The 27,336-nt window shown below is 50.2% G+C and overlaps 2 protein-coding genes across 3 annotated transcripts in view; one reads left to right on the top strand and one right to left on the bottom strand.

The window, feature by feature from the left end:
* The first annotated feature begins 2,713 nt into the window (after window positions 1-2,713).
* Window positions 2,714-9,163, top strand: CCN2 (cellular communication network factor 2). Its single transcript, XM_078594404.1, has 5 exons — window positions 2,714-2,899; window positions 3,489-3,705; window positions 5,424-5,684; window positions 6,640-6,851; window positions 7,348-9,163. The coding sequence occupies exons 1-5, from the start codon at window positions 2,849-2,851 to the stop codon at window positions 7,648-7,650; spliced, it is 1,044 nt and encodes a 347-aa protein (XP_078450530.1). The 5' UTR covers window positions 2,714-2,848; the 3' UTR covers window positions 7,651-9,163.
* Window positions 9,164-10,714: 1,551 nt separating this feature from the next.
* Window positions 10,715-27,336, bottom strand: part of LOC144718837 (venom phosphodiesterase CdcPDE-like) — a 43,604-nt gene continuing 26,982 nt past the window's right edge. The window contains exons 17-25 of one of the 2 annotated variants that reach the window (XM_078594402.1): window positions 20,778-20,865; window positions 19,128-19,303; window positions 17,555-17,603; window positions 16,234-16,388; window positions 14,784-14,916; window positions 14,322-14,393; window positions 13,904-14,036; window positions 12,546-12,696; window positions 10,715-11,822 (exon numbers count right to left, since the gene is read on the bottom strand). In XM_078594402.1, coding sequence (XP_078450528.1) covers window positions 11,652-11,822; window positions 12,546-12,696; window positions 13,904-14,036; window positions 14,322-14,393; window positions 14,784-14,916; window positions 16,234-16,388; window positions 17,555-17,603; window positions 19,128-19,303; window positions 20,778-20,865 — 1,128 coding nt within the window. In that variant the 3' untranslated portion in view covers window positions 10,715-11,651. Of the gene's footprint in view, window positions 11,823-12,545; window positions 12,697-13,903; window positions 14,037-14,321; window positions 14,394-14,783; window positions 14,917-16,233; window positions 16,389-17,554; window positions 17,604-19,127; window positions 19,304-20,777; window positions 20,866-27,336 lie in introns of those variants that run through there. The other variant, XM_078594403.1, reaches the window with a different exon arrangement.

Genomic DNA, 27,336 nt, shown 5'->3' with positions numbered 1-27,336 from the left:
ACTATAAGCTCACGATAAATAGCACTTCTTCAAAGTACTCGTCAGAGGACTCTAAAGTACAAAGTTGGAGTACTGTCGTCGAAAGGACTCGGCCATTGCCATCTGCCATGGGCAAGACACGGCACGTGACTATGTATGTTGAACTTCTTTCGCGCCGTACGCAGCAAACCGTGCTGACCGAATGGGTGGCCAGTGGCCGAGGCTAATGACTGAATGACAGCCAAAGGGATGGGAGCACACCCGAGTGGATGAACCACTGCGGCGATGGAGTGACGAAATCAGCTCGTGTGCAGGAGCCAGATGGATTGTTGCATCACGTGACCGTGAGAGATGGCGGCTTGAGGAGGCATTCATCCAGCAGTGGATAAATGGTTGACGATGATGAAGGCAGTGTTATTAAGAATGGTTTATTTGTGCTTGTACGCCACCACCAACGCAGTCGGGTTTTCTATGATTATTCTCGAGGCAATTGGCTCCAAATCGCAAGCTCGACACGGCATACAGTCCTTTGAAACGATTCGAAACTCAATCAAGCTTTTCTACGTATACATTCTAAACAAGCAGGAAGAAATTAAAAAAATCCCCCATGCCCAAAAACGAAGGTTGGAGCGGTGCTCATATCCACTTGCCGGCCCAGATTCAGCGGTGAAACATTCCACATTCCACTGGCGGGGAGCCACTCGGACCCGTACGTTAATCATTAACGTCTCAAGCATCTGGCTGCCAACATTGGTTGGCATGCACTAATAAGTCGGCGAATGCTACCGAAGTGTGCGGCAGGTATGTGAGCAATGCGTGGAGCATGGTTTAATTCCGAACGGTTTCCACGAGTTGCCTCCACGGGTGACTCACGAAGCGGCAACATTCCTCTGTAGGAAGTCCTTATAAGGAGCCGGGCTGGAGCTTGCCAGAGGAATTCCATCATTTTTGGACAGCGCCCCCGTGTGCAATCCGCTTTCGCGGCGCCGACGTAAAACTCTCGCCAACGGAAAGTTATTGTAAGGCTGTCGATGCAAGCCCGCATGGAACGTCTGAACATTTATTTTTTCCACCCGCATTGATTGCAGTCGTGGGTGCATAAGAGGCATGGTGGCATCATATGAATTCGTTCAATTCGTTGCTTGTCTGTTGTGTTTTTTTTTGTTGAAAGCGTAACGTGTGCAACGCAGACGTGAGCGTTGCGCACGTTACGATGATGGATTTTTAAACCGACGGACATTCTTGACATTGCGAGTGAAGTCTACCTGCTCACGTGCGCTTTGGGTGGAGATGTATCTCCGTCGGTGGTCCCGAGACAGTCGTGGCAATTCGACGTTGCTATGGCGTGGACCAGGTGTTTCCCGAGGAAGTGTGTCGATGCACGAGGCATATGCGGTCATTGTGCATGCTGATGTTGTAGGAGTAACATGTGGTCTATTTTCCCAGGCACTCTGCTATCGGCCGACTCAGCCTTAAATGATCACTTGGAACGCAGTGCAAAGATTTATACCCAGGAAATAAAGGCGGCCAGTTATGCGTGGATGCTTGCCCTTATCACGCCGACATTAATAGGTGCTCGCTGACCGCACGTGATCCTGTGGTAGTCAGAAGGATTTAGTCCTCGGCTTTAAAACCTAACCACTCGGTAGCACATTTGTGAAATAGCCAAAAGGTGGCCGTCATTTATCGAATGCCACCACGCCGTGGGAACGTGGAATTGCCGGCACTGGCTCAACACCACCGGCGAAGATTTGCGTCAGGGATGCCCTGAGACTTTCTTGTGGGGGAAATCACTTTTTTTTTACTAAACGGAGAAAATCTGCTTATCGACAAAATAAAATGTGCACACACGAACACACAAATGCCCAAAATCCTCCGTGTTGACATCCAGGTGGGTGGGGCAAGTTATGTTAGCGAGCACCTATTAACGTCCTTAATACGAACTCACATCACCCCCAGTGCTGATCTTCACTCATCACACCATGTAGGCACATGACTCACATGAACCTGTATCCAGGATAGGTGTTTCTATTCCCACTGATCACTGTTGACATTGTCTCGCTTGCAACACAAGTGTTTGCATGGGAACACGCACACAATCATATTCCACGTTGTTGGGGCAATGGCTATTCGCGAGTTCTTCTTAAGACCGGCCGCCTTTCTTTCCCCAATGCTGATGTTTCCATACCGCACCAGGTATACGCATTCACTGCTGAGTCGACCTATGAAAAACCACGAAACGCTTCAGATAATCACCACTGCTGTTAGCCGTGAGCCAGGAATCAAGCTCAAATCACCGGTTTCGTAGCACGATGCGCTAACCGCTACGGCCACCGCTCCTCACACGGCCACACACACACGCGCGCAAAGCACACGTACACACGCGTGCGTGCAGGCAGACAGGCAGTCAAAGTTGATTTTTCCGTCTGGCCGGAGGCTTACGGCTTTTGGGCGGCGCATTGAGTCATTTCCCTCCTCACCCTCGCGGCACGGAGGAATGGCGCGTGTCTGGGAGTCGGGTGTTGGTGCTCCGAGCCAGGCAGATCGGTGCGAAAGTAGCATTCACAGCCCGAGCCAAGGAATGCGAACTCCCACTCCCCTACCCCCTCGTTCACCCCCTCATCCCCCGTGGAGAGCAGGGGTGGGGGGGGAATGAGAGGGGTGGGTAGGGAGCTCAAGGGTATAAATGCAGAGAGGGAACCCTCGGTGCAGCAATCGGTCTTTCCTACCCAGTCGAAGAAGCAAGAAAGAAGTGGTTGAGATTTCTAAGCTCTCTCTCTCTATATATATACCTACATCAGCAAAGTCTTAGCTGAGTGTGTGAAAGAAAAGACAGCAACCTTAGCCTCCGCTTGCGCTCGAGATCGTCATGGCAAGAATCCTCATCCTCTGCGTGGTCCTTATTGCCAGCCTCTATCAGGTAAGCGGCCTTCTGTCTGACAGCGGTTATGGGGCTCTGCTGAGTTTATTTTTTTGGTGACTTTTTTTGTCCGAGTGGTAATAAGAGTGTACATCTTTTAGGCGTCACGGTAGCTAGCGCGTTGGCAATTGTTGGTTGGAAACAAGCATGAGCCTTACTACGACGGACGTTTGCGAGATTGCAAGGCGCCTTTGTCCAGGTGTTGCGTTGTATGTTTTTTGGATACATTTCACACACACACACACAGGTGCGCCCTGTAGATTACGTGGGCGATTTGTAATTTTAAAAAACAACGCAAAGTCCGATTAAGTTGTGAGTTTAAAGAATGCCGTGTAGGATGCCCCGCGCTCAAGCGATCGCTGAGCGATGCTCATCTCTGCTTTGCAAGGTTCCGAGCGAGTAAATGTCGATTCCACGTTGCTATGGCAGACAGGCGGGAGGGGGGGGGGCAGTATATCCATGGGACAGCCACTTAATTTTTGAAACGCGGTGACGAAATTGCATTGCGTGGATTTTCTTTGCAAATTCTAACTTTGTGTGTGTCTCTGTGTCTGTGCACCACAACAACAACACATGCGCACACACACAGGCTGCATGCCAGCAGTGCTCCAATGTCTGCCGCTGCCCGAAAGAGCCCCCCGTGTGCCCCGTGGGCGTGAGCCTGGTGGCCGACGGCTGCGGCTGCTGCAAGGTGTGCGCCAAGCAGCTGGGAGACGTGTGCACCGAGGCGGACTCGTGCGACCCGCACCGCGGCCTCTACTGCGCCTTCAGCACCGATCTGCAGATCAGGATCGGCGTCTGCTCTGGTGAGAGGCGTGAACGCGCACCCAGAGCGCTCAGACACACGCGCGCACACACACACACACGCCGTGGGACACGCGGCATATACCGCCTGGAGCACACGCATGGCTCACACATGCATGGGTCACACACGCATGGCTCACACATGCATGGGTCACACTCTCTTATTTGGATGACGCAAAAACCTGAAGCGCACACGTATATATAGCCTCCACGGGTTTGTTGGAGCAAGTGCTGTTGATGAGCACTTACGCAGGCCGACACGGCACACGAGGCGGTGGGTGGCCAACACCACGCCCGGCCGTCTTTGTCTCCCTAGTGGCGATGTTTACGTATCGCTCCAATCACTCATTCGAGGCGGAGTCGACCTAATCGTCACTGGCGTTGACCCGTGAGCACAAATGGAACTCGGGTCGCCGGCTTTGTAGCGCAGTGCGCTAACCGCTACACACACACAGACTCACGGAACACATCGTCTGGATTTCACACCTGGAACAAACACATCTGGCTCACTCGTGCTTGGCTCATACACACCTCGGGGCGATTCATTGGTTGATGCGCAAACACCTGGGGGCGCGCGTACATAGCAAGCACAACGATCGCTGCACGCCTCTTAACGCGTATCTTGGGCACAGACTCACTCACACCTTGCGCAACGAGAAGACAGTGGCTATGGGCTCCACCTGCAGGGCGAATGTGCGCGTTGTAGCTTCACTGTGTTGCACGGTTCAGGTGGAGGCGTCTTCTCTTTATTTAAAAAAACTAAATTAAACTTTTTATTTCAAAACGAAACTATTTATTTGACCAGGTAAAGCCCACTGAGCTATATATCATTTTTTTTTCATAAGCGACCTCGCCACAAACGATAGCTCAACGAAGTGGCTTTATCACGTGCAAATTGAGAGCAGCCAAATACTCTCTATCATGAACGCGTGGAGGAGGGGGGGGGAAACCCGGAGGACCCGGAGATAAAATCCAGCAAGCGGGCTGAGAGACCGAACGCTCTCAAACCAGGCTTGGGAGCTACAGGGATTCATCGTGGGGCGTTTCAAGGGATACCTTTGGTGTTCATTCGTGCGCGTATTTATCCGGTGCAAAAAAATGCACCAGCTGTTCTTACACTGAGGAGAGAATGTAAACAATACGAGCGCGAATTATGTGCAAGAGTGCAACACTTGTCAGTCAAATGTAAACAAACTTAATATTTACGGGGCAAAAACAATATCCAAGTATGTGGTGGAAAACGAACGCATCCTTCGATGAAATTTATATTTAAACGTAATAAAAAGTGGTCAAAATGGTAAAGTGCCGGAATTGTAACTGCGAATGTTGTGGTCCTCCATCGCCATCTAGTGATTAGAATGGTGCACTTACATCATCATCATCACCGTCATTGGCGATTAACGCAGTCTTGCGCGGTTATAAATGTTCATATGATGTGTTGTTAGTCACTGTTGAGTACAAATACAACGCTTGGTGGCCAAATATAACATTTCCAGCACATCTTTCGAGAGGGCACTCGTTCAGCATTGCACGACACACAAGGGGACGTCTAACAGCGCATTAGTAAAATTCCTGTACAGCCTTTTCACAATCCACTACTGGATAAAGGGCTTTCCCCCACATTTTTACCCCAAAGAATACGAATTCCTGCAGCCACCAAACCTTTAAGTCCAGATTGAACTTAACCCCTTCCCTTTTCCCCTTCCTCTTGACCGTGCAGCTCGCGACGGAGTGCCGTGCGAGCTGGGTGGCACCGTGTACCTCAACGGCGAGAGCTTCGAGCCCAGCTGCAAGTACCGCTGCACGTGTGTGGACGGAGCCATCGGCTGCGTGCCGCTGTGCGCGCAGGACGTGCGGCTGCCCAGCGCCGACTGCCCGCACCCGCGGCACGTCAAGCTGCCCGGCAAGTGCTGCGAGGAGTGGGTGTGCGACGGACGCAAGGAGCCCAACTCCACGCCACTCGGGGGATTCGCCCTACCCGGTAAATATCAACAACAACAACATAAACACGTGGGGGTTGGGGTGTAGTGGAGAGGATGGGGGGGGGGATTTGCACGTGCTACCGATACACATCTGATTGAACAAAAAATGAAGCGTTCAAAGAATCAGGGATCCTCATACCAGCAGTGGAGTGATCATGGCTAATGATGATGATTAAACTCAATTGACTAATCGTCCCACCTCTACACCCAATTGACCTAGAGTTGTATTCATGATATACTCACTCGCCCATGGCATTAACAATCTGTCAAATTTCATGGGAGGTTCAACCGTGACCCATGGTGAGCTGGCAGTCCCTCCCTTCATCAGCCCCTCCCACTTCTAAATAGCCACGCCCACTCCGTCACTGGCCCCGCCCACACAGTGAGCGTGGTGCCCTTCTCGCCTGCCGCTCTGATATTGACCTCGCCTACCGCTCACGGGCTCCCTCCGCCAACGACACCCACAATGTTTACTTGACAGCCCCTTTTAAACCCACCGCTGGACACGAACGCATTCGCACAACACCCCTTTTTGCCTGTTTCAAGGCCGTAATTATAATGTATATTGGTGGGGACACAGGTTGTACTTTATTAATCCCTAATCTCTGCCATTACATACAATAAAACAAGAAAAGGTAAAAAAAGAAAAAAACAGAGCAATGTAATACAATACACTATTAGACATTATTGTAATAAATAAAAAGACCATCCTATGTGTTAGTGAATTTTTAAAATATTTTAGACAAGAAATGACAGGAAATTAGTTATTAAAATTTAGATTGTTTTTTTCTGGGGGGGGATCCCCAGACCCCCTGGAAGATTTGGTGCCCCCCCAATGTTGACTCGATGGCTACGGCCTTGATTTGTTTTAAACCACACTTTACAGCGGCGATAAAAATCACAACAACGCACTAACGCGCGCATCGCCTTCCTCCCCGTCCTCTTGCGGCGCAGCGTACCGCCAAGAGGAGACCTACGGCCCCGACCCGGAGTCGGTGCGCGACAATTGCATCGTGCAGACCACCGAGTGGAGCGCCTGCTCGCACACGTGCGGCCTCGGGGTGTCGTCGCGCGTCACCAACGACAACCGCCAGTGCCGCCTCGAGCGCCAGACCCGCCTGTGCACGGTGCGACCCTGCGACGTGCCGCTCCAGGATGTCATCAAGGTACGTTTGCTTTGGGGCAAGGGGCTCCCGGGTTACGAACGCACGGGGTGTCAGCCGGAGAATTGGAAACAAATGGCACGCGAATGCAACTCGCACTCCTCTGCGTTAGCGGGCGCACGCGAATCGCCGACGGCACTCGTGTTGGTGGGTCACCGCACACTGCGTCTGCCACCCGAGATTTGATTATTTTCTGAACTGGTTCTGGGCCTCCCCGAGGTTGACTCGGCCTTAAATGAGTACCTGGCACAGTGTGCAAACATCAGCACTGGGTCGGGGCAATATTTCCGGCCACACAACCCCCTGAGTGTGCCGTAAAAAACCTGCCTTCAACGGTAGCAGCCCACCAACAGCGGTGTGCGGCCACACAGAATCTCAACGGTGCGTCCGGAACGACACTTTTTTTTCCGTGGGTCGTATCAGTACCCGCGACCAACCCGCTTGCGCACGCATTGACCCGCGTCTCTTTCTCCCTCTCCCTCTGTCAACCTGTCCGCAGAAGGGGAAGAAGTGCATGCGCACCCCGAAGGCGGCCAAACCCAAGCGCCTCGAGTTCTCCGGCTGCACGAGCGTCAAGACGTTCCGGCCCAAGTATTGCGGGCAGTGCACAGACGGCCGCTGCTGCACCCCGCACCACACGAGCACGGCCGCCGTGGACTTCCGCTGCCCCGGCGGCGAGCGCCTGCGCCGGCAAGTCATGGTCATTCACACGTGCGCCTGCCACTACAACTGCCCCGGCGCCAACGACGTCTTCGACTCGCCCTACCAGCGGCACATGATCGGGGACATGGCCAGGAAGTGAACGGGGCTTTGCCGGCGGAGACGATACGGACAAGTGTTACCAACCATTCCCCAACCCCCCCCCCCCCTCCTATTAAGTTCACCGTGGCCCAGAGGTCGCAAACGGGGTTGATTCCTTACCTGTACCCGTACCCGGCCGCACCAGGGTCGCAAATGGGTACCCGTACCCGGCCAGGTACGGATACCCGTTCCCTACCCGTAGCCGGGTATCGGGTAGGGTACGGGTATCGGGTACCCGGTTGCGACCTCTGCCGTGGCCCAGTGCAGCTGGAGTGGCATCTGGACAGGGCCCGTGGATGAAACGAGAGCCCTCTACTGGCAGGGCAGACCCTCGAGTATGGCTTTACATTATGTAACTCAGTTTGGATGTGTTGCATGTACCCGTTTTTGTCAATCCACTGCTAGATGAGGACCTCCCTCACGCCGTTGCAGGCCGTGAGGGATATTTGACCATACTTCACCACGCTGGTCAGTGCGGGTTGGTGAAGTTAGGGGGTTGGTGGGGGTGCAATACAGCAATTAAGTTTGCTGCACTGCCCTCTACTGCCCACAGCGCCTGGTGCAGTGTTGGGCATGGTGGCCAACCACATCTCCAAGTGCTGTACAGGCTCTGGCCTGCTTGGCTTCTGAGATGCTAGCTTCGAAGATCTGACGAGATCGGGCGCGTTCCGAGTGAATGGTCCTAGGCCACTTTAGATACGAGTGAAATTTGTAATTGATGTATGTGACTCTACCCTCCAAAAAACCTTGAAACTTGTCTTGGGGGTTGTGTGAAATATGAACTTGGCTACTTATGAATGTGGTGAATAATTAGATACAGTGGTGCGTACATAGAAAACTAAATCAATGCACATTGATGGGTTAATACGTAATCTTTAATCATGATTGACGATCTTTAGGCCAGAATTGCCTTTAGTGCACCTGAACGCGTTCCTCTAAGAACACAACTTTACGACTGTAAATATTCCTACTCTTGAGTTTATACTAATTAAACGTACAACGTATAATTATTGAAGCATAATTTTGTGCAAACTCATATAGTCCCTTATTTATGAAGTTCAACCTTTTTTTTATATATAATGTAAATGTAACATATCTATGTGTTAACAAAGTGTGGTATGGTGACGTTTATGGGTCTGACATTCATTTCAAATTCTGCGATATTTGACAACTTATAAGTTATTGATCATTTGGCACCACGTGTAGCCACTTCATATCTAAACAGTTTTCTCTGATATAATAATATATTTATCATGCCTTTCTTTGGTTAATCGAGTGCAGATTTCTAATTGGTTACCTTTTCAGGATTTAGTGACATGTTGTACATATTGTATATAACTTGTACAATGTTTAACTTATGCTGTATATCAACCATGTTGCTGTCGTGTTTCATTTCTTTTGTTTACGTGCTTTTTAGTTTCAGTGTATTAATATGCAGCTTATAGGGCATACCTATGTTTGCAATGGTATTGAATGCATTTGCACTTGTGCAATAAAGTTTATTTTTGATACAGTTCGCCGAGTTTTTGTGACATTGACCACGTTTCTGTAAAAAAATTTAACCTGACTTGGTCAACCTGTGGGAATATTTGGGCTAATATCGACAAAATGTTTTCATTAAATGAAAGAAAAGGATGCCCCGATAGCCTAAACAGACTGTTGGGGCAAGCCCTGTGAGCGAGAACATATGATTCTCATGGCGGTGCCCTGTGGCAATTAAATATTTTATTTCTGGGACACTATTTTTTCCAGGGGTGTACTTAACTCCGCGACTGGGGTTCCAATCAATCCGAAATCAGTGCTACTCCACGATGTCGAAACGCAGCGAGGACGATTGCGCCGAAACCGTGAACGCTCGCGGTACGCACCGTAGTGGTGCATCGTGTACAGCTCGTCGAGATGAGTCGATTGCCGCATCGCCCACCATCAACAGACTAAAAATGACTGCATCACGGACATTATGCGAGAGCCGGGGTACTATGGAACCCCGGGGTACCGCCATAAGGTTCATATAAAGGCTGGTAAGGCACACGAGGGGGTGGATGGCAAAAACCACGCCCGACCGCCTTTATCTCAATAACATCTTCCCAATACTGACGTTTACACACTGCACCAGATACTCATTTGAGGTAGAGTCGACCTAGGGGAGGCACAGGACAGGTTCAGATATTTCTTACCGACGTTGGCTGTAAGCAGGAATTGGGTTTGCCGGCTTCATAGCACAGTGCACTAACTACCAGAGGTGGGACAAAGTCATTGTTATGCAAGTCCAAGTCGAGTCGCAAGTCATCAAATTCATGACTCGAGTCTGACTCGAGTCCAAGTCACATGACTCGAGTCCACATCTCATAGGTGGGACAAAGTCATTGTTATGCAAGTCCAAGTCGAGTCGCAAGTCATCAAATTCATGACTCGAGTCTGACTCGAGTCCAAGTCACATGACTCGAGTCCACACCTCTGCTAACTACTATACTACTTCTCCCTATTACATCCACACACCCATAGGCATGGACAGTCACACACATATACCTACACAGACACGCACATCCACAGATACACAACCACAAATCCGCAGGCATGCATATACCCACACATGTCCGCATGGAAAGACACCCACACCCCCGCACATATCCACATGAATACACCATGATCCACTGGTCCAAACTCTCATTCAAAGGGACACACAAATGTGTGTGCACACACAAGACAGCCACAGAAACACCTTCACATAGACATTCATGCACACGTGTCCATAAACACATCAGCACTACATCAGCACCACATCAGGACGCCTTTGTCTTTTCCTCTGTGCAAACGTTTACACGGTGCACCGGCAAAGAATTCAAGGGTGAGTCGACCAAGGGGAGGTCCAGGAATGATTGCTAGTGGGAAGTGAAATCAGATTTGTAGCGCATTGCGTCAATCACTACACCACTCATACTCACACACCTCCTATTAGCACGGTTGGCTACGTACCATGCGAAAGAAATTCAACAAACAAATATACACCCATACAGGCCTCTATGGACGGACGCCCATACTCAAAGCAGAGAATCTACAACATATTGAGTCACTAATTTGATTGATTTTTATTGACAGACCCAGGTTTAGAGACGATGAACATCCGCAAGCTTTAAGAACTTAGCCTCAGCGGGGAGATCAAGGGACAGTCAAGGTGTCTCACTTTTGGGGGGGGGGGGTGTGGAGGGGTCAGGAAGAGGCAGTGTCATAGCTTGTCAAAAAAACCATCTTAATTGATGGCACTGTAGCATAAAATGCACTACCCTATATATGCAATTTAACCAGGAGCGAGAGAACCAGTGAGACGTCCAGAGTGATTTTTTTTTAGCAAGGGCGACCTGGGAGGGCGAGCAATCTGGGACAAGAGATTTCAAATTTAGGGTCAGCCTGTCTGCAAATAAACTGCTTGTAAACTTCCAACAAAGTGGTACTCATTTTGTCTACTCCAGATGGATGACGTCGACCGGAATTTGAACTGGCATCCTTTAGATTGTGCATCAAATCGTTTGAGCACAGTGCTACCAAGCGAGTGTATGTGTAGGACTTGTATTATTTAGCACTCTAAACGATCCAAATTGAGTGTGACAGGATTGATATACAAACACATGGTTTTCAGATTAATCTGACGATTGCCATTCTACCTTCACACACAAAATGAAGGCCGCTCGATCGGGTGTTCCTAAATTATATTCCACTTCCAAGCAAATTGCCGGCACTTGTCTAAGTCTTTGGAGCAGTGGGTGGCGTTCGGTAAAATCTTTCAATTAAAATCACACTCATTGAAAACGAACTTGTAGACGATCGTTTGAACTAACAACACGATTTCACGGTCAGTATCATGATAAAAAAACAACAACACACGATTAATATAATTAGAGATTCCTTTTTTTTTTAAATGCCCACGCATTCAAATTTGTATTGCTGAATATTCTAAAAAGTTAATTGTACATTCTTCAAATTAAAATTACATTACTTATGGCACTAGAGCTCGGTTTCAAAGACGTGCAGGTAAGTCTTGGAGCGGAGGACTTGGTTCTGGTCACGGCTGGGATCTTGGTAGAAGCTGAGGCCGGAGAGAAGCTCAACATCGCGGACACGCGCCGTGTGAGTCCTTACTCGCTCCTCCACCCATGCTTCCTGAGCCGCTCCGGTCTGCAGCAAAACCACAGGGACAATACGCAAGGTTACTGATGTTGGCAGGCTGCGCTGGCATGGTGTGGGGTGAAAAGGTGGCATGGCGAGCACATTGTGCTATGAACCCGGCGACCAGCGGCGTTCGCATAGTTGGCATGGGTCCTGGTGCAAGAAAGGAAATAAAGTGACCCTTTCCCAATTTCCCTCCTCTTAACCCTTTCCCATTTAGATGAGGTACGTGTACGTCATTGGAATGGAACCGGAAGAAAAAGTTAAATAAAATAACTTCATCGGTACCGAGTTTGGCACCAGCTATCATAGAGTGCAGTGGTGTCGCTACAATTCTCTGCGGTGAGTACAGTGTCTTTAAATATTATTAACGCTGAACCGTTCCGAGATTCAGTGGTGAACGGGATCCAGCCTGCAACTTGCAGTCATCTCGGAACGGGAAAGGGATAATAGTCTGTCGCCTGAGAACCTCCGGCCTGTGGGCTCCAGTGCAGTTGCAACACCTGCACACGCAATAGCTACACCACTGCCGGCGACCCGAAATCAATTCTCAGCCGCAGCAAACACGAGTGGCGAGTGTGGCAAATGAACCTGTACCGGGCCCCTTCTTCCTCCGACTCGCGCAACCAAGCAGCTCGGCGAGACATGGTCAAACAATCTCCATGACCGACACGGACCAGAGGTCCTTTACCCAGCACTTGACGAAGGTCTGGCAGATGCCAAGCGGGCTACCTGGCAACTCTCGCTGTTGTCGGGGCGGTGTGGTAGAACGAAGGCGGTGTTGACCACTTGGCCCGTGCAGTTCCCAGCAGGCTGACCTTTGCAGCTTGTGAGCACCACGAAGTAGTGCGTGGGGATGAGAATGCCCGTGCCCTCTACAAACCTGCCACTCGAGCAAGCACAGCGAGCACGGCAATCACGCACAACACTCCGAATGCAGTTTGACCAACGCATATACAGGGACTCCTCGAACTACGAACGTTTGACTTACGAACTTTCAGAGATACGAACAAACCTGTCCGTATGTCCGGTTGCCTGTTCGGACCGAGAGTCGTAAGTTCAACCGCTGCGCGATAGGTGGCGGTGGTGGCATCTACATCTGCAGAACGTGAAGAGCTAGTGGCATCTATATCTGCATGAGATTAACTTTTACAGCCACGTTGTACATGCCGTACAACATGTTTGTAATCGACAGGAGTAACGTTGGACTTACGAACAGACCTCTGGAACCTAACTCGTTCATAAGTCGAGGAGTCGCTGTATAACGCAGGCAGTAAAGCGTTGCTTAGTTGATCAAATGAATTCACATTTCACTCATCTGTCACCCAAGCCCACCGTGTCTCACGTTCTTCTGGCCGTGATCCTCACCGAGAACACAGAGTTGGTTATCGTTCAAAAAAATTGTCAAAGTTCGCACGTACACACGCGTTGTCTTCTTGCTTCTGCTCTACGTGTCTCTGTCACTCAAGGGCCCCAAGTCACCTCCGCATTTACTCGAGGGCTGCAGGGTGCACCGCGACCTCTCACTCATCAGCCACCACGCAGACAGGGAGCCTCCAGGCATTGTTAAAAAAAAAACATCGTGGTGCCCCATCGAATCGTAGACTCACCAATACGACAGCACACTAACACACCCGCACACTAGCAGGGCCTACACAGTGATAATTCCCAGGGCGTGACACACCCCGGACAGCACAACAACTCCCCCCCCCCCCCAGTGCCTTCTTATGCACCTCTCACGTCCTCTGACGTGGGACGGTGGGAGTCACATGACTGCCCAAGTGTATCTGGGGGGAAGGGGTTGGGTCTAAAAAGTACCACTCACTTGCCCTAGGCCAATCATCAGCCAATGTTACTCGTTGCTATTACACAATTACCACACGTTCGTCACGAGGTGGCGCCAATAGACACACAACTTATGATAACCATAACCACACCTGTTAAACATCCACGAATGAGCCTTACAGATCATTGCGTATGGTCGTACAACACCCATGACCGAGATGGTGTGTGGGGAGTGAAGGGCTTTAAATATCTGGCATTTCTCAGATGGTGCAGGGAGGTCAGTTGAATCTGGGGGATGTGCTCACTCCGCAATTTCTTCTGGTTTGTCAGCGATGCCGTCGAAGTTGTAGTCAAAGACGGGACCGCTCACAACGTTAAGCCCATCTGACTCCACAGCGTACTTGACCAGCAGGACTTTGTGGAAGAAATTCCATAACTCTGAAAAGAGTGAAATTGGCTTATACTTAATAGTAACCTCAAAACATATGTTTATTAGAAATGAACTGCATCAAGTGCCATAGAAGATGAACATTGCATGTTAACAATCTTTATTTTTTTACAAAAAGCACTTAAACAATATTTACACGTTCAACAGAATGACAAAAGATAGCATTTAATTCAGAGAATAACTTAAACCACTAAGCCTTAAATTTGATTGGGTGTTTGCATTCCAATACGTGTAACCATCCATTATGTGACGTGACTGATCACTCGGGAACTTACTTTTAAATTCAGCGTACATGGGAGCGATGTTTCCAGTTGTAAGGCCATCCGCAATATCACTCACCACCAAATCTAGAGAGAGAAACATTTTTGCTCACGAACGAAACAACTGAAAGCAATAACGTGGAGTACGAGGAAGGCTTCTTTTACTTTTGGGGTCTGATACGCGCATCTGCACAAATCAAATGTCAGTTTCCGCTCGCGTTCGGTATGCATAAGACAAGGAAGAAAAATCTTGCGTGCACGTGGATTATGTAACGCTTTCCAACATACGAAGTCGTTTGTTAGCGGCAGTACGTCCCGCGTAGACCGTGGTCACGGCTCTGCCCGAGAGGGTACGATAGCACAATTGGGAAGAAAGAAAATATAAAAAAATATACAACAAAATCGGCAGCCTACCGCGTGTGTCAGGCCGACTTCGAGTCTGCACGTGTACACAGCAAGTTTAGAAGAGGCACTCACTGGGAGGGAAGAGGAAGCCATAGGTGATGTTTGTGGCCTTGTACGAAGTGCAGTTCGCGCTAACACCCTCGGGAAGTCGCAGGTCTGGACGCACGCTGTCCTCGATGAAGTCTGGCAGCGGAGAATTGTTGGCCTGGGTGGGCGAAGCAACAATACAACAATGTCATTGCATTGCTTCACCACATCGTCATCAGCCATGAACTATCCACTGCTGAATAAAGGCCTCCACGAGCCGGCTCCATCTCTTTCCTTTCCTGCGACGTAACGGTCCATTGAGCACTTGCAAGTGAGATGCTTGACCACAGGATTGGATTTATACATTTCAAATGCTAAATTTTCATTTGTGTTTGAAATATACTATAAATGTATGCAATTTCATTTCACCCTAATATTAAAATCGTGGAACGATGTATAGATTAATATTGATTTTGAATCTCACAAAAGATGCATTGGAATGCGTGTAAAGAGGGACGTGTTTTGATTCCTTAACGTCGCATGGAGGGAATACGCTCGAGAGCACATCCACAGCAGAGATGGAGCGACAAACTGAGCTCCTGCACAGGAGCTAGATTGAATGTTGCATCATAAGACCGTGAGAAATTGTAACGGCTCTGTAGATCTAAATTGCTTTTTATAGAAGCAAAACAAACTAAAATGAACCCAAACCATTCCTCGCAAGGGGGTGCGTTTGCATTTAGGTATTACATAGATCCCAACAAACGGTGTTGTATTGCATCGTGTATTATTGTATTTGTGAACGGCAGGTGGAGCTAGAGCGGTAGCCAACTCGCCTTTCTTCGTAAGCACTCCAAAACTTGGCTAACACTCACTGGGACGTTTCGTTTGGGAGAGCTCACAGTGAAGACGAATTGGGGGGGATACCCGAGCACAAACACGCCGACAGAGGATGGCCGTGTCACCCCCGGTCCCCCGCGCCTCTCCCCCCAACTGCCAAGCGCATTGATTTAACGTGCTCGATTACACTGGTCAACAAAAAAAACATTTTTTTCTGGCCTGGACTTTTGCAGCTGTTTTAGGCTAATTTCAGAGTGCCGATTCCAAATCCGATCTCAGATTTGCTCTATCACATCTCATTTTTATGCTATCGGCATACCCCATTTTCATTGATTTTACCCGAGATTAACTCCGTCACTTATGATTGCAAGTTGTTGCGAGTCAGTGACTGCTTTAGTGTTAAAATATGGTGCTGTATTTTAGGATAGTGTGTTTATAATATAATTTTATGTAGATATCCACATTTATTCAATATTTTTCTTCTGCAGTTTTTATTGAAAATGCAATATTTGATATCTCAAAAACCTGATGTGATAGACAAAAACTGATGCCAGATTTGGAATCAGCACCCCAAAATTACCTTAAAACTGTTGGAATACCTTATGCCAGAAAAAGAAGTGTGTTGACCAGTGTTATCAATGTGGAGGCTACGCACCGGCTTTCTGACGGTGTAGGAGCTCCAGAGCGGGCTTTTGATGTCGTGGCTGTATGCGGACACAAAGTTCTTGTGGTGCAGGAGGCAGTAGCTTTTGAGGCTCAGCGTGAGCACAGGTCGTCCCAGGGGTAAATGCTGCTGCTCAAGGAGTTGAACTGCGCAACACGAAAACAACACGCACAATCGCAGGGCTTTGCATGACAAACAACATCCGTTGGGTAAGCGCCACCACTTAGCAAGTTTGGGGGGCTAACTTACTCTTTGGTGGAGGGGGGGGGACAGAGTTGCGGGACTGGGCAGCAGGACTTAGGCGATATTAAGTCGGGAGTTCAACACATTCATCATAACACTTTGGCTCTAAAAGGAAACAGATAGGGCGACCTTTTGTTCAATGGCTCTTCTTCGTAGCAGAATGTGTTGATTTTTTTCTTTGCAAATGCACAACCACAAACATTCGTTTGTTTCGGTAGAGGAAAATCAGCAAGAGGTGCATTGGTTTGATAGGCAAAGAATGCCAACTGGAATCCATAACTAGGATTGCAAATGCATGTGTTTTTATGCAACGGGCCCCTCGGCTACAGCGTCTATCCACCGAGCAAAGCCATAGCCTAAGGAGTCTCTAGTACGTTACATTTTTAGTTCAACAGTAAAATAGTGTGTCTGTGCATTGCTTTTTCAGTGAAAGAGACGTCTATTGTTTGCCTCCTCGCCTCCAAAAGTCCGTAGATTCCACGTAACTATGGCATGAGCGAGTCTATTCATAGGACCACCACCGTTCACTTCCCCACAAAGTGGTAAAATTTTTATCGACCATGGAGGGATAATGTGTCAAGTCAACCCCCAAACAATATTTGAAATCATAACCTTCCAATTGCGAGCCGCTCTGCAAGCAAATAAAAAAATCGACGGAGGCTCTGCATGCATGACGTCATTTGTTTTATCTCGCTGGTAACTCTTGGAAACCACATTGTTTATGATCCATGAGTTTATAAAAGTCTTTTATATCCTTCTAAGGTTACCATACGGGTTTACATTTTATAGAAGTTATTTAATATTGCCAAATTCATACAGGATTATTCATCAATGACTCTCATCTATGATATAATTTCACGCAAATCACCTCACGTACCCCCTGGGACATTGCGACATACCCCCAGGGGTCTGCCGCGTACTCCTGGTTGAGGACCACTGGAATAGTCCTTAAGGTGAATGCTCTGAAACTTGGGAAACAAAAACTGTGCTGAACGTTGGGACTTTTTGTGAATTAAAAAGTGTGGACATGTTAAACATGTTCTCTAAAGAGGGGCAGCAGTCCATTTACCATCAGCGGCGGACAGATTTAACCGTTGGTTCACGACAGCTTCTTCACCCTGTAAGAGAAACAGTGGGGTTGAACGTTTACCGAGGCCTCACACACACACACAAAACACAAACAGGCCAATAACACAGCAGCTACGTCCTTGTCATGCCCCTGCAGGTACCCAGCCACGTTAACCATGTCTGGAGAAACCAAAGCTGCAGCTAGCCGGCCGAATCATCATGATCCGGGCCAACACGTGACTACACCTCCTAGCCCAGGCCTTAGGCAGGCTCCAGGGTGGTGAGGCCAGCACTCCGGGTTCTTCAGCTCAAATGTGGAAGGACTATCTGCGGCTAAACGAGATGTCATTCATGAATAAGCCACTTCACACAATATTCATGCCATCTGTCTCAGGAGAAATTTTTTTTCTTGCATATCTGGCTCTCTGTATGGCAGTCACGTGTAGAAGAGTTTGATAAATATAAAACAAAAGCAAAGTTTGTGTTGACACGTGGCTGCCGTGAATGATTTTGGAAATTACCCAGCCGGGGTAAATGCGAGTCTAGAAAATGATCTCTGTATGTCGGTGTCCGTTGTATGACTAGTCAATGCTTTACAAGCAATGTAATTGAAAACTACAGGACATAATGGAGTTTTCAAAGGAATGTAATCGAATTAGTTGATTACGTTCTTCGCATTGTTGAGCCGATCCCCCACATATCTACTTGCTGTACCGTTTGTGGGAAGACAGTATAGCGAGTAGACATGTAGAATATCTGGGTGTACTTTTGTCTATTATGTAGATGAGTGTTCTTTGGACAAAAAAAGTACTCAATACGAGATTGATTGACCATTAAAGTAAAACCCTCACGAAGACAGTCTGTGGCTCATCTGTGCAAATATTGTAATGAGCCAGGCTATGTGCTGGGAGATTGTTGGAGGTTAACGGAGCCCACCATGTTTCTGATGTCACCTTTTAGAATGTCAACAATTTTTGTCATATGGAAAGGCAAGCCATTGCCACAGGAATGTGGAACTTTCACCACTGGCTCTGGATCACCAATGGATGGGACCAATACTCTCATGCTCGTTAGAGTTTCAAAAAATATAATATTTCGTGGTGGCCAGGAGGCTCAGAGAGAATTCTCAGCCAGCACCACTGGCATCCTGAGTTTGAGTCAGGCAGCTGCCTGTAAATGACACCAGGTCCTTAAGTGTGAATAATTGATGGTCTCAGCCTGGTCACCTATGAATGCACAAATACGCATCATATTAAATCTGTTTTGAGTGTCACGTGACAACATAATTCTCGGTAGCAAGGGAGGTAGGAAAGTTCTACCTAGAATGTGTGGACCAGAGCTCACTCTCAGAAGGAGCTCTGTGATATCCGTATCCGTGGACCATTCTTTAACACGAACGGGTGTACTGCTCTGCGAGAAATCGGTTGCTTTGTCGCATGACCTAATGCTGATAACGGAATAGAAATATAACTGGGGGAAAACTATATTAATGTTTTAAATGATATAAACTGTGCTGAATAATCTAATCATGCTGTGAATGTTTTCACAAAGCAATAGCTCAAATGCATACGTACCATAGTGGTGTCCCATGTGCATCCAAGGTCGTTCGTGGAAGTGAGGGAGGTCAGAGGGCAGGGCAAGGGATCTGACTGCTCGGCAGGGAACGACGGGGTGAAGAATGGACTTCTTAGCAGGTGGTTGAGGCTGCCGTGCGTGCCGTTGTTTTTCGATGGTGTGATTTCTAGAATATCTGTAAAAAGACGAGCAATGCTTTGAGTCCATTATTTAACAATCACAAAAATATGCAAGCCAAAGAAATCGTATTGACTGTTAAGAAAATTCAGTGGGCTTAGGCAGGGCACATCGCGAGCAGGGATGATGGCGAGTGGCTGAGACTAACGACAAAGTGGCAGCCAAAGGAGGGAATGTCCACGATGGATGTCCAGCACGGAGATGGAGTGATGACGTCAGCCAGACTGCATGGTGCATGTTGTGACCTTGTGGAATGATGGCAATTTACAGAGGCTTTTATGCAGCAGTGGATAGATCATGGCTGACGATTATGATAATAATAAGTCAAAATTGTGTACCATGACTGCATTCTAATATCGTTTGTAATTAATTATCAAGATGCGTGCGTCTGACGAAGGGCGTGCTGCAATTACATAACAGTGCAGGGGTCGGCAACCAAATAACAAGAGCAGCAATCTCTTTTGAATTCAGTAAAAAAAACTCAATATAGTGGTTAGGGGCCGTCCTTAAATGACGTCACACACCTAGGGGGGGGGGGGGGGTCAGACATTTGTGACGATGTGTGACGAGGGGGGAGGGGAAATTTCTATTTAAAGCTTTCGTGAATGCAGGGATTCATATTCTTGGTTCTTTCGGCAAAGTCAGGTAGAAGGGAAATAATAAAAATAAAACAATAAATTGATCACTAATTTAATTGTTTGATTTTTATTATTTTATTATTTCCCTTCTACGTGACTTTACCGAAAGAACCAAGGGGGGGGGGGGGGGTTGAGAAATGTGACGTCACATCAAAATGCGCAACTTTAAATAAATATAGACAACACTTTCTACTCAATTAAATAGACTTTTAATACATGTTTTCTCCTCCAACATCAGAGTGCAGCGCCACATTAAATACGCACTACAATGACAATAGTTTAAAGCGATTTGAAGCATGTTTTATTTTTTTGGAGGGGGGGGCAGAGCTTGGTGACGTCATATTTGAGGGGGGGTCTGACTTTTTGTGACGCCGTGTGACGAAGGGGGGGGGGGGTAAAAAATCGTTCAAAATCGCGTGACGTCATTTATGGACGGCCCCTGAAATAAATTAATGTCATGAAGCAGTCCTTAAAAAGCCACATGCGGCTCCAGAGCCGCAGGTCTCTGGCCCCTGTAACAGTGTATAACATTTGTTATTATCATCCATAATAACGGGGGGGGGGGGGGGTGTTCGGTTAGATCGCGTAAATATAAATGTGTCGTTAAACCCACCACCACCTGACACAGCCAATTAGTAAGGTTTGTCACGAAAACAAAACGTGCCCATTGGTTACTATTTCAGCTCACACCGATGTGTTGGTAGAATAAACCCACAACATTTATGTTTTTCTGGCGATTACAACGAATTACGCGATCTACCCCAAAAAAAGCTTCATTACGGGTAATATTGGTCGCGAAAGCATTGGTGTTAAACAGATTATTACTCTGCTTACCGCACATCAGATTATACAGCTCGATATTTTCAAATGCCTCAACTTCTGTGTGGTTCTTAAACTTAGGTCCATATCCTATAAATATTGCCTGTAAAAAAAAAAGAATGTGTATTTTGTTAACTCATAATCATTGCATTTCGAAATACAGTATACATCAATGGATAAATATTAGGTCACAATGTTGTATTCGACAGAAATTTGGGCTCAGGAGGAAATTATATTAGAAGGTCTTAAATGTAGAAAATCCATTGAATGGAGAGAAAAAGTCACGAGGAAGTTAAGATCATCTTCAGAAGGGAAGAAGTCTCATGAGAACAATCCAAAAGAGGTGTGGATTGGGCACATTCTCAGAGGTGAGACATTGATGAAGAATGTTCTCGAAAAAGATGTTGGGAAAGAGGCCGAGAGGCAGACAAAGAAAGATGCTGCTTGGCGACTTGGAAGGAAATAAAGAATTACACTCATAATCAGACAGGATGGAGAGAATCTGAGCCAAAGTCCTGCCATTGGGCAGAGCACTAAAGAGAATAAGGCAATGTTAATGCAAGTGTAGTGGTGGTGTTGACGTGCGCCGACTGTGACAGTGATGGATCACGGGGCGGCGCGGGGTGCGGGGTTGGGCACGCGTTGTGGGCGTGGTGTGGACGCGCGCGCCGGGAGTGACAGATGACGGGGCGGCGCGGCGTGGGTGGTGAGGCACGCTGAGATGTGGGAAAACAGGATCGTAGCCAGCGCCCAGTGATTGGTCGAATAGGATGGGTGCTCGCAGCGACGTCCGCAGGTGGGGTATAAAGGGGGACGCGCGAGAGCACTCGGGGAGAAGTTACCCAGTTGAAGACCAGAAGACGGAGCCGAAGACCTAGTGCCCCGAGACCCCTAGTCCCGCCGTCCTTGTAGGGACTGGGGCCCTGTGTGGCTCGGAGGCGAGACTGTGGGACCCAGGGTCCGACGCCCACGTGGGTCGGGCTGGGGACCCACAGTCAAGACGGACACCCCGGGCAGGGAGTGTCCCGAGTAGCTCAGGGGCGTTAGTCGCCGAGTAGCTAGGTGGGTGTTGGTCACCCGAGTAGCTCAGTGGGCGTTAGTCGCCAGGGTAGCTAAGTGGGTGTTGGTCACCCGAGTAGCTCAGGGGCGTTAGTCGCTGAGTAGCTAAGTGGGTGTTGGTCACCCGAGTAGCTCAGTGGGCGTTAGTCGCCGAGTAGCTAAGTGGGTGTTTGTCACCCGAGATACTAAGTGGGTGTTTGTCACCCGAGATACTAAGTGGGTGTTTGTCACCCGAGATACTAAGTGGGTGTTCGTCACCCGAAATACAAAGTAGGTGTTAGTCACCTGTGAACGAGTTTGGTAAAATAAAGAGTGTGTTACCCGTGAAGTCGTCTCCCGCCGAGTTACTACATTACAACTGGCGTCAGAAGTAAACCTGTCTTCAAGAAGTATGGACACGAGGAAGACTACCCGTACCCACGAGCGAGGTCGGGACGACGACGGCGTACCGGGGACACCAACCTCGGGAGGAGAGGACGAGGAGTTGCCGCCGATGCAGCACTTCGCGGTGATGGCCGACGCTCCGCTCGCCTCCGACACCAGCCTCCAAGACGCGCACTCCCGGTTGGCGGAGTTGCTACTCGCCGCCGCCGCTGTCTTGGCGGACATCTCCGTTCCGGCGAGGGGAAAAACGGCTGCGGGGTTGGTGGAGAAAGCGACGTTGGAGGGATCCCGCCAAAAGGCGCTTCGCGCCAAAAGTCTGGAAGTTGCCGCCGTTTTTGAGGGGCCGCCATCGATTGGCGGGAAACACGGACACCACGTGGCCGGAGACCTCCGCTCAGCGCAGCCCACGTCATCAGCGCGCGCCGGAGCTCTCCATTTTGCGCCTGACGACCGAGCCGACATTTTACACAACTACAGCGGAGCGCGGGAAAATCTCTCCGACGTCGACGACGATCGGGTCCTCCAGCAAAGATTGCCCGCGCTGTCGGCGTTCAAGGCGGATGGGGGCGACTGGGGAGCCTTCCAACGAAGGTTCCTCGCTCATCAGGAGATGTCGGGGTGGTCCGACACCACTGCCCTGCGTGCGTTGCCAGCGATGCTCGACGACGACGCGCTTGCAGCCTTCACATCTGCTGCAAGGTCGTCCCGCTCTACGCTCCAGGCCGCACTACACCTGATGGCGAAGGTGTTCGGACCGCCCTCCACGTGTCGCCACCAGTTCTACGATCGGCGGAAGGTGGCTGGAGAAACGACGCTCGCCTATCGCACGGCACTGCTCGCCTTGGCGGACGCAGCTTTTCCCCGCATGGATAAGGAGGGGAAGGACGCCATGGTGACGGAGCAGCTGCTGGCGTTGGCCCACGAGTTGGGGGTCCCCATCAATGTGGCGGACGAAATGGATATCTGCTCCCTGACGATCGCCACGAGCATTCACACGTACGAGGTCCTCAAACGCAAGCTGGGGGTCGTCTGCAAATGGGCGGGGAACGCGGCACTGGCCGCCACGATCGCCGAACCTCAGCCAGCTGCAGATCAGGAGCAGGCCTTCGCTGCATCGCGTCCGGGGGAGTGGAGAACGGGAGGTCGTTCGCCCACACGTTCATCCCGCAAGCTGGAGCAACCGAAACCTACGACGTCCCTCGTCGTCTGCTACAACTGCGGCCTTCGGGGTCACGTCGCAGCCGGGTGCCGGGCCCTGCGTCAGCGCGCCACAGGACCACGTCGGGACGACGACCAGGCCCACAAGTCATCCCAACAAAACCCGGCAAGTCGCGGCACCTCACACGTTCGGTCCACAAACACGGCACATTCGGGTCGCCGCTTGGCGGTGGGGGGTTCGCGGCTGGGTGCCGGGGGTTCACTTCGGCGAGGGGGGTCCGTACACGGCCCGCAAGCAGTCGAGTGGTCCGAATTGGCCCACAGGATAGTGGCTGCGTCGGCCGGGTCGTCCGTGGTGACGGGGTTTATTGACGGGGTTGAGGTCCGGGTGCTTGTGGACACGGGTGCGTCGGCCACTATCATCTCGGACCTTATTTATAACATTCTTCCCGTCCAAAGTAGACCCCTTCTGCCAGTAGACGTGCCATTTTATGCGGCGAATGGGGGATCCCTGGGGATCATCGGCCAGATTCGGGCGACTATTTGCATTGGTGACATCAAATTGGCGGGCCCTATTTTTGTATCATCATCGCTGGCCGTTCCCTGTTTGCTAGGTACGGACTTTTTGTCCAAAATGCCCATCAAAATTCTTATAGATCAGGCCTGCATTGAGCTTCCGTCAGGTCGGCGGGTTGCGTTCTTGACGAGCCCTACCAAAATACGCACGGTTTGTGCGACGGTGCAGGCGCTGGCAACTCACACTGTACGGGTGCCCCCGGGATCGCAAATGTTGGTACCCCTTCGGTTGAGGAAACCACTCGAGGTGGGTGCGGAGGCACAGGGGGTGCTGTTGGGGCCGTCTAACAGGGCCAGAAGGGGCCTCGACTTAGCGGTTGCTCAAACCATGGTGAGAGGGGACAGTGAGCCGTTCGTAATGGTCCTGAATACGGGCTCGCGGCCGGCCGTAATTGCGCAGGGAACGGTGCTGGCTCACGCCGCGCCGCTACCCGTTGAGGAACGGCTCGTGGCTCAAGCAGATTTCACTGTCGAGTCGCATCCTCCAAGTGATGAGGGGACTGAGTGGTTGGACTCGTTGTGTGCCGGTTCGGCTAACTTGTCCAAGGTGCAATTGGGAGCATTGAGGGGTTTGCTACTCGAGTTTGCTGACGTGTTCAGCAAACATAAGTACGATATCGGCTGCACTGACTTGTTGCGCCACCACATAGCTACAGGGGACGCGGCCCCTATTCGTCAGAATCCCTTCCGGCTCAGCCCAGCCGAGAAGGAGCATGTGCAATCGGCGGTTAATGATATGTTGGCGGCCGATATCATTTCGCCCTCTTCTAGTCCGTGGGGTGCTCCTATTGTCCTAGTAAAAAAACAGGACGGGTCCTTGCGTTTTTGTGTCGATTTCCGCCGCTTAAACAAAATCTCGATGGCGGATGCGTATCCGCTCCCCAGGATGGATGAGTCGCTGGATGCCTTGGCGGGAGCACAGTTTTTTTCCACACTCGATCTGCTTTCCGGATTTTGGCAATTGCCACTCGATAACGAGTCTAAACCTAAAACCGCTTTCCGGACACCTGGTGGCCTATTTGAATTCAACCGGTTGCCCATGGGTTTACATTCCGCTCCCGCCACGTTCCAGAGACTCATGGAATTGGTTTTGTCGGGCCTCCAATGGGATACCTGTTTGATTTATCTCGACGATATCATCGTCTTCAGTCGGACTTTTGAGGAGCACCTCCAGCGACTGAGAGCGGTGTTCCTCAGGATGCGTTCCGCTAAGCTTAAATTTAAACCGGCTAAATGCTTTCTGCTTCGGGAATCGGTCAGGTATTTGGGCCATATCGTGAGTCGTTCAGGGATCTCGACGGACCCTGCTAAGATGCACTGTGTCAGCTCATGGCCAACGCCAACCTCGGTCACGGAGGTTCGCAGTTTCATTGGTTTCGCCTCCTATTACCGTCGTTTTGTCAAGCAGTTTGCCACCATAGCCAGGCCCCTGCACGCTTTGACGGCTAAGGGTGTGCGGTTTCACTGGGGGGCGGAAGAGGAGGCTGCGTTCTGCTCCCTTCGTGACGCCTTGGTGCAGGCTCCCCCCTTGTGTTACCCCGATTTCACACAACCGTTTTTGCTTGACACAGATGCCAGCAACACGGGTATCGGGGGGGTGCTCTCACAGGTGGTCGGGGGGGTTGAACGGGTGGTCGCCTACGGTAGTAGAGTTCTTTCCCCCGCCGAACAACGCTATTGCGTAACTCGTCGTGAATTGTTAGCGATTGTGTTTTTTACACAGCAATTCAGGCCGTATCTTTACGGCCGTCATTTTACGGTCCGTACGGACCATGCGGCTTTACAATACGCTATGCGCGTGGCACAGCCATCGGGCCAATTGTCCCGATGGTTGGAGGTCCTTCAGGACTACCAATTCACGACGATTTACCGCAAGGGATTGCGACACTCAAATGCGGACGCCTTGTCGCGGTTGCCACCGTGCACGGACTGCACATGTTTGTTGGGATCGGCGCGGTGCAAACCCCCGGTCGCCGGCACCCCGGGAGTTGCGCTCGCCGCCACTGACACCCCGGGAGTCGACGCCCCCACGGGGAGGGATTCGCTGTTGTCGTTGCCCCTCATTGAGTGGGGCCGTCTCCAAATGTCCGACAGCTCCCTACTTACGCTACGTCGAAAAGTTGGCGCTCCCGAGGTAGGGGATGCGCGGGTCGGTTCCTGGGTGTGCAGACAGGGCCTTTTGATGAAGTGGGACAACATGTCCCGGCGTCACGTGCTTGTTGTGCCTGTTGCTATGCGGGGTAGGGTCGTTCTGGCAGCTCATGAACGGCTCATGCATCTGGGTTTTCACAAAACGCTCGCCCTAATCCAGCGAGACTATTATTGGCCGGGGATGGGTAACGACGTGGCGAATATTCTTAAGGGATGCGTAGGGTGTGCCAAAAGAAAACCGCCACCATTGGCAGCTAATCCACCGCTGCAATCCATTCAAGTTTCGCGCATAAACGAATTAGTTGCGTTGGACATCTTGGGGCCCTTTCCTGCTACACCAAGGGGAAATAGGTTCCTGCTGGTTGGCGTAGAATACTTCACCCGATGGCCCATGGCATGGCCACTCGCCAACCAGTCGGCTGCAGCGGTGGCGGACGCCTTCGTCCAGGGTTATGTTTTGGACAAGGGCGCCCCCGAAGGCTTGCTGACGGATCAAGGAAAGAATTTTTCGAGCGTTTTGTTGCGCGAGGTGTGCGACCTGTTGGGTACAAAGAAAGTGCGTACTTCCCCCTACCACCCGCAGACTGACGGGATGGTTGAGCGTCTGAACAGGACGATTACGTCTATGTTGTGCCAACAGGTCTGCGATGATCAGGTTGATTGGGACTTACAGGTGCCGGGGGTACTCGCGGCCTATCGAATGGCCCCTCATGCGGCGACGGGGTTTTCCCCATTTTTTCTTATGTATGGGCGGGAGGCCGATCCGGCCATGGACGTCCAACTGGGGATTTCCCAGCCACGTGCAAAATCAAAATTGGCAGACCACATCAAATTTAATATCGCCAAATTGACTGAAGCGCGGGAGGCGGCGAGGTTGAATTCGCGGTCTCGGCAAATTGCGAACGAGAGATTGCATGGGCAGAGGGTGCATACGCATGATTGGAAACCAGGCGATAAGGCCTGGCTGCATTGTCCACATGCACCGTTGGCTACGTCCCCCAAGTTGTTGAGACCTTGGAGGGGACCGGTGGAAATTGTGCGGGTTGCACGACCCCAGAGTATACAGATTAAATGGGAAAAACGCCGTTGGTACGTGCACCCCTCCCGACTGAAGCCCTATGCGGCACCGTGTGACCCCGTTCTGTGCCGTAACGACCGGGCGTGTGATGTGACCGTCGACTCGGGGAGGGAGGTGTCGCAGGCTGATCCTCACGTGTCTCCACCTGACCCACCCCCAGGTGCCTCG

This window comes from Lampetra planeri, chromosome 5 (genome assembly GCF_965212315.1).
Source record: "Lampetra planeri chromosome 5, kcLamPlan1.2.h2, whole genome shotgun sequence".
NCBI lineage: Eukaryota > Metazoa > Chordata > Hyperoartia > Petromyzontiformes > Petromyzontidae > Lampetra > Lampetra planeri.
The sequence above is the reverse complement of the archived record's forward strand: the minus strand, read 5'-3'. Positions and strand labels throughout refer to the sequence as shown.